Source organism: Dermochelys coriacea, chromosome 24 (assembly GCF_009764565.3).
Source record: "Dermochelys coriacea isolate rDerCor1 chromosome 24, rDerCor1.pri.v4, whole genome shotgun sequence".
Taxonomy (NCBI): Eukaryota; Metazoa; Chordata; order Testudines; family Dermochelyidae; genus Dermochelys; species Dermochelys coriacea.
Genome location: NC_050091.1, coordinates 12,506,923 through 12,521,632, shown reverse-complemented (window position 1 = coordinate 12,521,632; position 14,710 = coordinate 12,506,923). Strand labels below are relative to the sequence as shown.

The window sequence follows — 14,710 nt, the reverse complement described above, 5'->3', positions numbered from 1 at the left end:
GCACCTTAGAGACTAACAAATTTATTTGAGCATAAGCTTTCGTGAGCTACAGCTCACTTCACCCTATGTTGCCACTGTGCGTGTGGATAGCACAATCCACTCAGCACCTAACAGACAAATAACCCTTCATCCTCCCCACCCTGAGGGACGGTCCCCATTTCACAGGGGGAAACTGATGCACAGAACAGTGATGTGATCAGCACAAAGTTACACAGAATTACAGTGCAGGAGGTGGGGAGAGAACCCAGACATCCTGGCTCCCAGCCCACCTGCTCTGACCACTAGACCCTGCTCCCCTCCCAGAGCTGGGGACAGAACCCAGGCACCCTGTGATTTCCTTTTGCAGACAGCTCCAGGCCGTGTTAGTAGCTGTGGGGGCTGGCAGATTGCAGGAATTAGTCAGAAGCAGCTTTTGATTCTAAAGGGAAGCAGTGTTTGTGGGACTTGCTGTTGGGGGGACCCCACAGGGGCCTGGCTACTTTCATCTCTGGGTTTTACTCGGGTTACTCGTTCCCTTCCCACGCTGGTGCCTAGATCTCAGGTAATTGGACACGCAGGTGACGGTTCTCAGCGCCTCTCTGATGGTGCTGAAAAGATCTGACAGAAAATCAATTTTGCTGGCAGAGCTGATCTCCCGCTTGAGCCCCGAGATCTCGTCCTCCATCAGCCTGGCTTTCTCCACGAAGCCCTTCTGCAGCATGGCCTCCTGCTCCTTCAGCTTGCTCTCCAGCGCCCGCTCTGCCTCCTGCCGGGCACTGGCCAGCTCCTCCGCCACCTTGGCCTCCAGCTGCTTCACGTTCTCCTGGTGGCTGCGCTCCTGGTCCTTCAGCAGCTGCTCCGTCTGCAGCCGCTTCTCCTCTGCCGCCTTCCACTGCTGCTCCAGCAGCTCAGCCTTCTGCTTCTCCTCTTTGGGGGGAAAGAAAGGGGGAAATAGAGGCACAATCCCTCCCCAAACTGCCCGGAGCAGCCCCCGGCACCATGCAAACCCGCACCCCCGGACTAGGTTGGCATGAGACAGGGGTGGGTAACTAGGGAGCCATCCCCTTGCCACCAGCGTCTCAGCATAGGACCTACCTAACCACGTCTTGAAGGGCAGTTTGGATGGGGACCCACAGAGCCATGGGCATGGGGGGAGTAGGAGGCATGCAGAGCCCCGGGTGTAGGAAGACGTGATGGGCATTCAGATCACCTGGCATGGGAGGAGGGGCAGGGAGTTTAGGGAGTCTCTAAAATAAAGGGGGTTGGGAGGGGGCACCCAGGGAGTTAACTGGGGGAGGGGATGCAGGGAGCTCCTGTTGGGTGCAATGAGTTTGGCTGACAGATGCTTTGCAGCGTGTGACCCCGGTATTATTTGCAGTCTGCATGGCTGTAGCACCCAGAAGCCCCAGTCCTGGCCCAGGGCCCCGTGGCACCAGGCACTGCACAGACATGCTGCAGCGATGGAAACTGGTTCTGCTGCAAAGAAAAGGGGGCAGGGACTTGTTTGTGGGGTCTCACCGGCCATGTGCTTCTCCGCCTCCGTCAGCAGCTTGTCGGCCTTCAGCACGGCCTCCGCCTCCACCTTCTTACTGGCCAGGAACTGCTCCAGAGCCTCCTCTGCCTGGACCAGAGAAGGCCAAGTGCTGGATTATTCATCCAATCGATATGCTAATGAGATCCCTCCTTTCTCAGGGGAGCAGGCCTCTCAGGGGGACTCTATTCCGCCTCGGAGCAAAATGTTCTCCCCATGAAGCCGGAGGGATCGCAGGGGCCGGAGTCTGGGGTGGGGAGATGGGAGCTGAGCTGCAGCACAGGGGCTGATCCCACCTCTCTGCGGCCTCATCCCCTCGGCGGAGGAAAATTGATGCTTTGGTGGGGGCGCGCCAGACCCCCGGGTTAGAAAGCAAGCGACCGTGTCGAGAGGAGCTGCCTGCCCGCAAGGAAAATGCTCGCACCGGCTGGGGAATGTGGGGTGTTTCTCTATGAGGTCTGCTCTCCTTCAAACAGAAAGCACTTCAGGGACATCCTTGTGCTATGCAGGAGGTCAGACCCAGTGATCACAGGGGTCCCTCATGGGCTGAGAATCGATGAACCTATGACACATGTGATGTCATTTCACCCAGGGCCCAGTCACTGTTCATACAGAGCCTAATCCAAAGCCCATCGCAGTCAATGGAAAGATTTGGATTGGACCCATGAAGAGTGGGGCAGGATCCTGGGGGGAATTTGCCCCCAGCGCCTCTCTGCTCAGAAAAGCAGCTCCATGACCAAGGGGCTTTGTGAGACCACAGACTCCCCATGTGGGATCGGAGTCCATCACCATGGGCCACAGTGACTGCAGGTCACAGTCAGACCAAGGGGTGGATTTACCATGAAACACACAGTGCCCTGGCACAGGGCACCCCAACAACAGGGGGCCCCAGGGCCAGGCACTTGGGCAGCTTAGCACCGGCGGGAGGGGGGTTGCAAAGGCAGAAGCTGTGGGGGGCAGGGGAGCAGGGAGGGAGGCTCAGGGGAGCAGGCGGGCGGTGCAGGGAACAGGAGCGCTGCGAACACGGCCGGAGGAGTCAGGAGGAGCAGGGCAGCCACGGTGCCAACCAGAGGGAAGCGATGCTTTGAAGCAGAAACCGACGCTTCTTTCTGGCTGCGCGGCTGCCCCTGCTCCTCCTGAATCCTCTGGCCTGTGCTCGCAGGGCCCGGTTCAGAAAGGGGGTGGGGCTTTAAGGGCTGCAGCCCACGGCTCTGGGGCCCCCTTAGCCCGGGGCCCTGGGCTGCAGCCCCCAAAGCCCCGGCGTTCTGGGCAGCACTGCCTGGCGGGGTGGGGAGGGAGAGGTGGCTCTGAGAATCGCAGCCAATGGGTGCCGCGGGGGGCGGTGCCTGCAGGGCAAGCACAGGGCTGCGCAGAGCCACCTGCACCCCCCGCACCAAACAGGAGCTGCCCCAGGTAAGTGCTCTGCACCCCAAACCCCTGCCCCAGCCCCGAGCCCCCTCCTGCACCCTAACTCCCACCCAACCCCCAACCCCAGCCTGCTTCTGCACCCTAACTCCCAGACCCTGCACCCCCCCCTGAGCCCCAGGAGGAGAATGGAGAAAAATGAAAAAATGGGGGGGAGATAAGAGAGAATGCTCCCCCCTACAGGGGGCCCCAAAAAATGAAGTTGAGCACAGGGCCCCAATAACTCTAAATCTGTCACTGATCAGACCCCGGTTACCCCACAGCCTTTCCCTGCCGTTGCCCGTCTACTTTATCCTCAGCGAAACGGGGAAGCCTGACTCAGCCGCCAGTGTTTAGGCACCAGCTCTGCTGGCGAGGCACGAACCGGAGCAGAATTCGGCTCCTTCTCCCAGAGCTGAGCTCACTGTTGTGACTGCCAGGCTGGAGAGGGGGGTGGGGTGCTAATTTCAGACACTCACCTTGACCCCTTTCTTGGCCTTCGCCCGGTAATTCTCCACCACCCAGTTCTGGTCCCTGTCGTAGGCCTGGTACCCACCGGGCTGGGAGTAAAGCCCAGCGCTGAGTTTCTGCTGCATGGCGGCCGAGAGCTCCTCCAGCAGCGCGCGGCAGGTCTGCTCTGAAACGGCCTCGTTTTCTGCAAGGAGGTTTCCGTATCGCTCCGTGATCCCGGCCTGGGCAAGGAAAGGGAGAAACCCCATCGCAGAGCCATGGCTGGGGCTGGATTCCGGTGCCATCCCGCCTCCTCCGGCTGACGCCTGCACCTGACTGTGGGTCACTGGCCAGTCGGGGGATTGGGGGAGCCGAAGGCTCACTGGCCACTCAGGGGTCAGAGGGTCACAGATTCATTGGCCAGTCGGGGGATTGGGAGTGCCAGTGGTCCATTGGCCAATCGGGTCACCCGGGGATTGGACGGTCCCTGGAGCAGGCACCAGGTTTCGGTTGGGTATCCGTACAGCACGTGGCACTACAGGGCCTTGACCCACCACTGGTGCCCAGCAGGCCCCCCTGCAGTGCAAATCCATCCCAGCAACGCTCTCCTGCTGCTGGGCCTGGCCCGGGACCCCCCCACCTACCACCAGCTGCTTCTGGAATCCCTGCTCCTCGTCCTTGAAGGAGCGCTGCATGAAGAGCCGCAGGGCGTCCGCCTCGCACCTCCCGTGCAGCGCTGAGAGCTCGCCCAGCTCCACCGGCAGCTGCAGCCCCCCCATCCCAGCTGTGTAGTGAGCCAGCGCCTCCCTGAGGGCCGCCTCGTTCTCGATGGCGGCCATGGCGGTCACCGTGTTGTCCAGACAGGGCACCTGCCCGCTGCGGATGGTGCCCACGTAGCTCTGCACTAAGGATCTGAACCCTGGGCAAGGGAAGGGGGAGGAGTAAGAGCTGGGGGGAGGGGACTGTACATTTGTACAGCACCTGGCGCCCCAAGGACTCTGCTTGGGAGTTTGTCCCAGATTCTCCTCCGCGCCAACCCCCAGGGGATAGGGGTTATTCCAGTCGCAGACACAGAGCTCCTGCTTTTAGCTCTGGAGACCCCGGTCCAACGGGGCTCATCTGGGATTCGAAGCGCAAGAGGCTCGAAACAAGCATCCTTTGAGCAGAGCCAGGGCTCCATAGCCGGGCCCGGAACAAGCTCCTTTCCGCAACAGGTCAGCCCGAGGGGAGAGGCACCCGTCACACCTGCCTACTGGCGGATTATGCCAGCACTATCTCAGCAGGGCTCTGCGTGGCCTCTCTGCAGAGCTGGGACCAGGCTGGGGCCGTTTAACCTGCAGATTGCCAAGGCGGGTGAATGTCATCATCTGTCAGAATCTTAAGCTGAGGGGCTCAAGGATCCCTGAATGCAGGAGAACCCCCAGTTTCCATCTCTGCTTCAAGACCAGGTGCAACCCATGGCAGAGTGTGTTACAGGTGGCCCCCATGACCATCAACAGGGGATCCGAGTGATCACAGCCCCGCTAGGGGACCCTCATCTCTCTAGCTCCAGGGGTAACCGCTCCTGCTTGTGAGGGTTCTGCTTTCACCCCTGGTGTGTTGGGCAAGAAGACGGCTGCCAGACAGGAACAAAGGGAGAGAGACCAAGGACCCAGAGCACCAGGAGATCTCCTGGAGTCACTGCCAGTTTGATTCTCTAACACCTGATAAATGTTCTCTGAAAATAGCCCCCCTGCATGCAGAGGAAATTCTCTCCCTCCTCGGGACTGGGTTTCTCAACAAAACTATCAGCCTGTGTCTCCACAGAGCAGCCACGGGGCTAACATACTTTGCCCATTGACCAGAATCCCTCCTTTAACTGTCTTGACGTGGGAGCACTGGAAGACGTAGTCACAGAACTGGCGGGTCTGCTCCAGGAACTGCGGGTCCAGGGCACTGGTGGGCAGCGAATCCAGCTGGCCCATCTCCTGCCGCGATGCTGGCTGGACAAACAGGAAGCACTTGCGGGTGGGGAAGAAATTGCGGATGCACTGTCGCGGCAGGTTGTAGTCCATCACCTTCTTGTTGATGCCTGGAGAGCCAAGGAGAAGCAGGAGGCTACACCCAGCACTGGGCTAATAATGGAGTTTTGGGTCATTGGAACCTTCCAAACGTCATGGAAAAATTTGGCTTAGGTCAGGTGGAAAATGAGAAGTTTTGGCAAATTGAAAAGCTGAAAAAAAAACTACTTTGGGGCCAATGGAAACCTGGTGTTTTCATCACGGCCATTTTTAAATATGTTTGGAGTTGGGACATGGAATATTTAAAACCAATAGAAAAAAAATCCAGTTTTTTGGATTTTTTTATTATTTATATTCCTCCCAAAGGAACAAGTCAACAAACCCAACCAGAACCTGTGAAATGGTACCTTAATCTTCAGGTTTCACCAAACCCAAACGGTCGGCCGTAACTACACACCTCTCCCAACTGCCACTCAGGAGCTCCGGGGGTCGGTGGTGCCCGGCCCCCTGGAGACGCGGAGACCTGCGCGTTATCCAGCGGTAATTGCAGAGCTTGGAGGTAGGCAACATAGAGTTAGGGTTTGGGTTTACATGAGTAGGATATGTCAAGCTGGGATTAGGCTTCCTGTGGGTAGGCCACTGAGAGTTAGGATTAAGGTTCCTATGAATAGGGTTTCCTGCCCTTGGGTTCTTGTTCATATGGGTAAGGCACTTGGAGATAGGTTTAGGGTTCCCATGGTTAGGCCACTTGGAGTAGGGCGACGGTTCCTATAGGTTGGCCACTTGCAGGTAGGGTTAAGGTTCCTAGAATAGGGCTCCCTGCCCTTATATTACGGTTCCTAGGCATAGGTGTCTTGGGTTAGAGAATCTATGAGTAGGGCTCCCCGCCCTACGGTGAGGGTTCCCATGGATAAGAGTTAGAGTAAGGGTTAGGGCTCTATGCCGTCAGGTGAGGGTTCCCATGGGTAAGAGTTAGAGTAAGGGTTAGGGCTCTATGCTGTCAGGTTAGGGTTGCTGTGGGGAGGCTACTTGGGGTTAGGATTTAGGGCTCCTATTGGTAGGGATCCCAGCCCTAGGTTTAGAGCTTCTACAGGGAGGCCACTGGGAGGTAGAATTCTAGTTCCCATAAAGAGGGCTCCCCACCCTTACATTAGGGTTCCTATGGTTAGGCCACTTGGAGTCAGGGTTAGGATTCTTATGGGTAGGCACATAGAGTTAGTGTTTTGGTTCACATGGGTAGGACAGATCAAGTTGGGATTAGGTTTCCTGTGGGTAGACCACTGAGAATTAGGGTGTGACATTGCACTCCATAATGTTTTCTGGAAATATGCTTATGAGTGTAAACATAATGGAACTGGAATACGCTTTATGCAAAAGGTCTCTTGTAAGATATCATTATTAAGCTTATCTACTGAGCGTGGTCATCTATCTGTATGAGTATCATTCTTGTATCTAAAACTAGAAATATGAAGTATAACTCTGAGGTCCTATTATAATTATGCAAAGAGTGGGCCATTGATGGTGGTTTAGAATCTTGATGGCTCCCATTGACTAGGACAATTGGTTGTAGATGGTTCTGTTTACTTGCAAACCTTCCTGGGTATGCGTAGGCCAGCCAAGGAAGAATAGAGGCTGGGGGGGGGGGGGGTCTCACAGGACATGTGACCATGTCACATGATACTAAAATCCATCTTAAACCTGGTGCTTTTCCATTAGAAGGAGGGGTGGGGACCCACAGAGACAAAAGATTCCCACCTTGTGCCAAAGCTATAAAAGGGAGTGGAACAGAACAAAGGGGGCTAGAGTCATGAGAACACCCCAGCTTCCCTTCTAAGATGTCTGCTAGAACTAACAATACCGGGGAAAGGATTGAACCCAGACTAGGAAGGAGTCTAGTCTGTGAAAGGTTTCAGAGTAGCAGCTGTGTTAGTCTGTATCCACAAAAAGAAAAGGAGGATTTGTGGCACCTTAGAGACTAACAAATCTATCTGAGCATAAGCTTTCGTGGGCTACAGCTCACTTCATCAGATGCATGCTCATGAGAGCTTATGCTCAAATAAATTTGTTAGTCTCTAAGGTGCCACAAGTCCTCCTATTATTTTAGTCTGTGAAAGAAGCTTATTGAAACATCTCTGAGGGTGAGATTTTCTCTGTGACCAGTTTCTTAATGTATTAGGATTAGACTTGTATGTTTTGTTTTAGTTTGCTTGGTAACTTACTTTGTTCTGTCTGTTATTACTTGGAACCACTTAAATCCTACTTTTTATACTTAATAAAATCACTTTTGTTTATTAATTAACCCAGAGTAAGTGATTAATAGCTGGGGGGGCAAACAGCTGTGCATATCTCTCTATCAGTGTACACAGGGCAGACAATCTATGAGTTTACCCTATATAAGCTTTATACAGAGTAAAACAGATTTGTTTGGGGTTTGGATCCCATTGGGAACTGGGTGTCTGGGTGCTGGAGAGAGGTGACCTGCTGAGCAGTTGTAGGTTAAAGTCTACAGCTTTGGGGGACATGGTTCAGACCCTGGCTCTGTGTTGCAGCAAGCTGGTGTGTCTGGCTCAACAAGGCAGGGAAAACAGGCTCAGAGGTAAATTCAGCACGTCAGGTGACAGTCCCAAGGGGTCTCTGTGACCAAACCCGTCACCTAGAGTTAGGGATCCTAGGAATAGCGCTCCTCACTCTTCGGTTAGGGTTTTGGTTGGACCTGGCCAAGGAACGTTCACAGACGTGAGGGCCAAGAAGGGCCCTATATTGTCCCCAGGCGCACCCCATCCATCTATCTCCACCACGTGTCTCTTACACTGTCAGCTCATTGGGGTAGGGCCTGTATCTTTGTTCTGTGTCTGTGCAGCATACTGGGCTCCTGGGCCACGACTGGCCATGATCCTCAGTGGCAGGGCTGGGACGCCGGGGTAGATGGGCCCATGGGTCTGATCTCGGGGGCAGAGAAGAGGCAGGTTACCAGGTGTGTTGGGCCCCTCCTGCACACAGCTGACCCCAGCTCACCTTTCTTCAGGGCCAGCGCGTGCTCCAAGTACTCATCCTCCGTCACCAGCTGCCCCTCGATCCTCAGCTCCAGCATGAAATCCCGCACGGCCCAGACGAAACTGGGGAAGAAGCGGACGAACTCCGTGTCCTCCTCCAGGTCGTCCCCTCCCTGCGCCTTCACCTTGATGTGCTCCGTCAGCTCCGACACGAAGCTGGGCCAGGGGCTGAGGACTCAAACTGGGCCAGACCTGGATGGTACTGCCTAGCTTCGGACTAAAGGGAGGGAATCCCAGCCCCACTTCCCCCAGGGATCACCTCCCAGGAACCCCTGACCAACATCCCCCAGGGGCCACAACCCCAGGACTCCCAGAGCCGTACCCGCCAGGGACCACCCCCCAGGAGCTCCAGCCCCACCTCCCTCAGGGCCCATCTGTGACGGCTCTTTGGAGAACAAAGGAATCAGGTGCCCTCCTGGCCTGGGAAAGGGACAAAGCCCAGAGGAGGGGGGGCTGGGGAGAGTTTCAGTTTGGGGCTGGCTGGGGACATGGAGTGAAGTGCAGACGTGGTTGTCTGGCTCACTGCCCCCCAAAATGGACCCAGCTGAGGGGTCCTGTTCTCTGCACCTCCAAGCTCTGTGTTAGACCATGTTCCTGTCGTCTAATAAACCTTCTGTTTTACTGGCTGGCTGAAGATCATGTCTGACTGCGGAGTTGGGGGGCAGGACCCTCTGGCCCCCCCAGGATCCCACCTGGGCGGACTCGCTGTGGGAAGCGCACGGAGGGGCAGAGGATGCTCCGGGGTCAGACCCAGGAACCGGGTGAGCTGTGTGTCCTGCAGACAGGCTGTTCCCAGAGAGGAGGCTCCCTCAGAGTCCTGCCTGGCTTCGTAGGGAGCAGTTCCAGAGCATCACCCGGGGACTCCGTGACACCATCCCCCAGAGCCCTCAGCCCCATGCCCCCCAGGGGCTACCCCCCTGGCAAGGATACTGCAGCTGCTCCATGGCGTACTGGTCGATGGTCCCTTTGCTGTTGTAGACCAGGGTGCTGCTCAGCAGCACGGCCAGCGCGAAGATCCACACGTCGTTCTTCGTGTTGCCCTGGGCAGTGGAGGTTGGATCTGAAACACGAGCCGCCCGTGCTTGTGCCAGCCTGGGATCACAAACGGGGGCTCTCCAGTGGGAGCAGGGAGGGGATCTCCCCTCTGGGGTTGGCCTGGAGGCAACATGCTGGATGTGTGCCCGGTGCTGGGCCTGGCGATTCCCACACCCATTTCTGGGGTCAGCCATCCCTGCTGGCTGGTGATACATTGGGTAGAGGCCAGAGCAGAGCCTCGAGAACAATTTGAGGGTTCGAAGCCCTGCCCCAGAGCGAGCGAGGCCAGGGCTCCCACTGTTGAGCTGGGCCCAGGGCAAGCTTTGGGGCGCCGCAATCCCCGTCTGTCCGTCCATACATTGGGAGCAGAGATTTGTTCGGGGCAATGAGCAGAATAAGGGGTGGGGGCGCAAGCCAGCATCTGGAAGGTGAAGCCAGGCAAATTCAGCCTGGAAATCAGGTGCCAATTTTGACCAGGGAGGGGAATGAACCCTGGGAATATCTGGCCCTGGCAGCGTTTGAATCAAGGCAGCCGTTCCCAGGGTTGCCAACTGTCAGTAAATTCAGTGACAGTCCGTGAAAAAGAGCTAAAATTGGACCTGCCCATAAATTCCATAATCCCATTTAGATATTAATAAAAAACCACGAGTTTTGCAGTGGACCTGAGGAGTCCCTCCCCCTTGGCCCCGAGGCAGCGCCAGGGAGTCCACAATTCCCGGGGCCAGGGGGGTGGAAGGGAATTCTCCTGGCGGGGGTCCCTTCGACCTGCTGCTGGCTGCTCTTCTTTGCCGCTGGCTTTGAACTCTTCTTTGGCGTCACCAGTGTCAGCTCAGCAGCAACGTTGGGCGGGTAGGCAGGTGTCCAGCACACACCCCTGCCAGGCTCCCTGTAGCGGGGTGGGAGGTCGGGGTACAGCAGGCCGGGCATAGCAGCCACCCACAGGCTCCCCACCGGTAAGTCACAGTGGGGCCGTCACCGGCTCTTTATATTACATAAGCATGTTTCCGTAAAAAGACGGGGTTCTCCGTAATTTTTTTATATAGTGTCCATAAATGTAATTTTCAGCAGTTGGCAACCATGGCCAGAGGCGCCAGGACAGACAGGTTCCCCCTGGGCCCCCCCCCAGCTCAGCCAAGACTGGATACACGGGGGAGAGAGGGGGACACCCCCACATCAGCACCTCCCCCCCCACCAGGCTCCAGGTCCAAGCTAGGGTGGCGGGGCAGTGGAGCGGGGCAGAAGGGGCACCCCCACTTGGGAGGAGTCACCTAGCTGCTCCACCTGCCCCCCCCCGCAGCTTGGTCCGTCCGTCCCCTCTAGACACTGCCACCCCTCCGCCCCCCGGCTGCCTCTGTGCGCCTCGGCAGGCCAGTGAGTGGGAGGTACCGGCATGGGGCCCCCTTGAGCCCAGCCACCCACCCCTTAGACCGGCCTAGAGGCCAGGCTGGACAGTCACAGGGTCTCTCTGGCCTTGGGATCTCAGAATCTGCTCCCCGAGCAAGGGCCACACGGCCCCTTCCTCCAGCCCCCTCCTACTGCCCCCCACTCACCTTCTCCACGTCCCCCAGCCCCTCGGTGTCCAGCAGCACCAGGGTGTGGCCGTCCCAGCGGGGGTGGGGCAGGCACCACATCCAGATGCCCTTGGTGTGCGACTGCACCGTGGAGCCCAGCGAGAACCCTGGGGAGAGAGGAGATGGGGTAGAGACCCAGCGCCTGGGCGCACCTGCCCCCTTGCACCCGGCTCCAGCCTGGGGCCGATGGGAAGGGAGTCTGGGAAACCTCTCACCTTTCTTCTTCCCGGCCAAGGAGTTCATGAGATAAGACTTGCCGGTGCGGTACAGCCCCACGATGGCCACCACCACCACGGGCTGGGCCACGCCATGCAGGATCTCCAGCGCCGCAGGGTTCACCTCCAGCTCCCCATCGGCCCCATTCCCCACCAGGCACACGGGCTGCTCCATGGCCATGGGCTAAAGAGAGGGAGCGGCAGAGAGCCCTGCACAAAGGACAGGAGGGTGTCAACAGCTGGTGTCCAAGGCGCTCTGCTCCAGAGGCACACAGAAAGGGAGCATTTCTCCCACATCCTCCCCCCCCCAGCAACAAATGGCTCCAACCTCAGGTGTTATGCCTGGGCCAACCCATATCTGGAACAAGCAGTGAAATAGGTCAATGTGACATTGTTAGGTTTCAGAGTTAACAGACCAACAGCAGTAATAAGGCAGTTCATGCCACTCACAGGGCTTTCGGCTCAGGCTCTCTGCACACTCAGGCAGAAAACCCTGTCTGGAAGAGATCACATTTGGAAATGTTTTCTTTGCAGCCACAAAGGCTGTCAGGGCAAGGCGGGATTCCCACTGGCGCTAGGGCCCCACTGTCACTGCTGATCATTTCAGCAGGAACACCCAGTCCTTCAAGTGTCAAGGCGTAGCCGCGTTAGTCTGTAACCACAAAAACAATGAGGAGTTAAAGACTAACAGATGTATTTGGGCATAAGCTTTCATGGGCAAAAAGCCCCCTTCACAGTCCTTGTGCTTCTTCAGTATGGTTGGGGGGATCCCAGAGCCTGGGGGGGAGACCAGAGCGATCCCGGAGCACTGGAATGGAGCAGGCTAAACAACACATGGCCCCAGCACCAGGGAGATGACAGCACCCCGCAGGGCCCTGACCCAGTTGGGTTTCACACAGCTGGGGAGGGGGGCTGGGTTCTGTGTCCATTTCCTGACACCTCGCCCCCCATGTGTGCCAGCCAGTCCCGCTGCTTAAACTGTCCTGTGGCATTTGTGCTGCCAGGACTTCCTGGGTACCTCCCTAATGAGCAGGTGGGAGCTCTATGCCCTGACAGGCCCTATGCAGGGCTCAGGGAGGGGATTGGGGGCTGGAAGCCAGGACTTCTGGGTTTTATCCCCAGCACTGGGAGGGGAGTGGGGGCTGGTGGTTAGAGCAGGGGGGCTGGGAGCCGGGGCTCCTGGGTTCTCTCCCCAGCACTGGGAGGGGAGTGGGGGCTGGTGGTTAGAGCAGGGGGGCTGGGAGCCGGGGCTCCTGGGTTCTCTCCCCAGCACTGGGAGGGGAGTGGGGGCTGGTGGTTAGAGCAGGGGGGCTGGGAGCCGTTTCCCAGGGCCAACAAGGCAGATATGTCGCGCAGGGGGAGAGCCGGGGGTCTCTTACCGGGGGCTGGTCGCTCAGCGAGGAAGCCGGGTGAATTCAGCGTCGGGGGGGGGGGGGCAGCGTCTTTCCTGCTCGTCCCCAGCCCCAGCCAGTCTGGAAAGCGAGAGGAAAATTCGCCCAGAGCCCAGCTCAGCCGCCTCGTGACCCCGCTGCTCCTCCAGCCGGGGCGGGGCGGGACCTGGGCGCCCGGACTCCTGGGTTCTCTCTCTGGCTGGGGGGTGCTTCATGAGTGACGACTCCCGGCCGAGCCCTATCAGCTGCCGACCCACATCCCGGGGCGGGCGACGAGCCGGGTCTGGCAGCTCCAATCCCTGAACTTGCCCGAGTCAGGTGGAAACCGAAAGTGGCCGGAGCCTTTCCGAGCATTGGGCTGATTCCGGGAAACCGGGGAGGGGGGAGGGGGACGAGTCTCTGCCAGCTGGGGGCCCCGGTGGGGACGATCCCGCTGGGGGCGCGGGCCGGAGCCCTTGGGGGCTGCGTCTCCATCCTGGGGATGTTTAACCCCGGGTTTGCCACGCCGGGTTTCCAGGCGGGGAGGCAGCTGTTGGCAGTACAGGGGCCATGACACACAGCACAGCGGTCCCAAGGGCACGCGGGAGGAGGCCTCCCTGCTTAGGCAGCAGAGCTGAGCCCCCGTGTGCTAGGAGTGGGGGGTGCTAGGGCAGCTGGGTCAGACCCTGCTCTCCACCCCCTCCCCACTGCCGACCCAGGGTGACCCTGCTGCTCCCCCAGCCCGGATCAACCCCGCCCCCACATTAGCAGCCCCCTTTGCTCTCAGCTGCACGCCCGGGTTACGGCCCCAGGTGCCCTCTGCCCATGGCTGGCACCTGACCAGGAACAGCTGCCCCATGCCCTGACCCCCATGGATCTGAGCCCAGGGGGGCTGGGAGCAGCCGGGACCCACATGCCTGGAGTGAGGGGGGCCAGCCGTGCTTGGTGTCCCCTCGGTCTTCCTCCCGTGCCCGTCTGTCCATCTGTCCATGCAGCTCAGTGCTGGGCTTTCCCAGCAGCTGGTTTAGAAATGGGACCAGTCAGATAGAAACCAAAAAAGCAGGAGGGGCTGAGGCCGGTTTCACTGCTTCAGATTCAGGGACGGTCACGCCTGCAGGGACGCCGGGATTCAGCCTGACCTCCTGGCGGCGCAGCCCCCAGCCCCTCACGCAGCCCCCGGGTACCAGCCCCAACCTCAGGCCGAGTCCCTGATGGCCCCACAGCACCAGTTACAGACTCCAGTGACAGCAAATCCACCAATTCAACCTGCAAATGCCCCATGCTCCACAGTGCAGCAGAAGGTGAAAAAACCCTAGGTCCCAGCCCCCGCACCCCAACCCTCAGGGTCAGGGCCGGCCCAGTGCGGTGCGAGGGGATGCTATGCTTCAGGGGACACCAAGCTGCAGGGGTGGGGACTTGGGGGGTGGGGGGAGCACTGGGATTCCAGGACGCCAAGGATGGTGGGTTCATTTCATCAGGAATTTCATTACCTGAGGAGGGAAGATTTGCACTTTGGAGGGGGGAGAGGGAAACTGAGGCAGGGGGGTCCAAGGCAGCAGCTGCATCTGAGGTTGGACACGTCCCCCCACTCCTAGCACACTGGGGCTCATCTCTGCTGCCTAAGCAGGGGAGCAGCGGGAGACTTTGCAGTGAGGCCTTCCCCTGGGTGCACTTGGGATCGCTGTGCTGTGTGTCATGGCCCCTGTACTGCCAACATCTGCCTCTGCGCCTGGAAACCCAGCACATCAAACCTGGGGTTCAACACCACCCCTGTATCCCCAGGATGGAGGCACAGACCCCAAGGACTCCAGCCTGCTTGCTCGGTGGGATCATCCCTACGTGCTGGGCAGCTGCAGGGTCAGCCGGGGTCACCAGCTTGGAAAGACTCTCTCCCCCACCACCAGTGGTCCTGGAATCAGCCCTGTGCCAGGAAAGGCTCCGGCTGCTCTGACTGGCGCATTCACAGGATTTAGAGCAGCCAGCCCCAGCTTGTCCCTCCTCCGCCTGCCCCCTCCCGGCCACGGTATGTGTGTCGGTGCTACGGCCATTTCTCTGAAGACATTCACTTGACTCGCAGCAGCAGCCCAAATGGTGAACAGAAC

At 58.5% G+C, this 14,710-nt stretch overlaps 1 protein-coding gene across 2 annotated transcripts; it reads right to left on the bottom strand.

Moving 5' to 3' along the window:
- LOC119847789 (guanylate-binding protein 1-like) lies at positions 1-13,096 on the bottom strand. Of its 2 annotated transcripts, none has more exons than XM_038382873.2 (10): positions 12,618-13,096; positions 11,239-11,448; positions 11,003-11,130; positions 9,348-9,457; positions 8,380-8,573; positions 5,193-5,435; positions 4,009-4,283; positions 3,394-3,606; positions 1,498-1,600; positions 1-906 (listed from the first exon to the last, which is right to left on the bottom strand). In XM_038382873.2, the coding sequence occupies exons 2-10, from the start codon at positions 11,417-11,419 to the stop codon at positions 482-484; spliced, it is 1,872 nt and encodes a 623-aa protein (XP_038238801.1). In that variant the 5' UTR covers positions 11,420-11,448; positions 12,618-13,096; the 3' UTR covers positions 1-481. The 2 variants fall into 2 exon arrangements, with proteins under 2 accessions (XP_038238801.1, XP_043358103.1); XM_043502168.1 differs by lacking the exon at positions 12,618-13,096 and adding an exon at positions 11,689-11,836.
- Between the last annotated feature and the right edge of the window lie 1,614 nt (positions 13,097-14,710).

Coding starts and splice junctions, on each gene's coding strand:
- LOC119847789 (XM_038382873.2), bottom strand. CDS start 11,419: ATGGCCATGGAGCAGCCCGTGTGCCTGGTGGGGAATGGGGCCGATGGG. Junction 9,458..11,002: donor GGCTGGGGGACGTGGAGAAG/GTGAGTGGGGGG, acceptor TCCACTGCCCAG/GGCAACACGAAGAACGACGT. Junction 5,436..8,379: donor CGCGCTGGCCCTGAAGAAAG/GTGAGCTGGGGT, acceptor TTGGCTCTCCAG/GCATCAACAAGAAGGTGATG.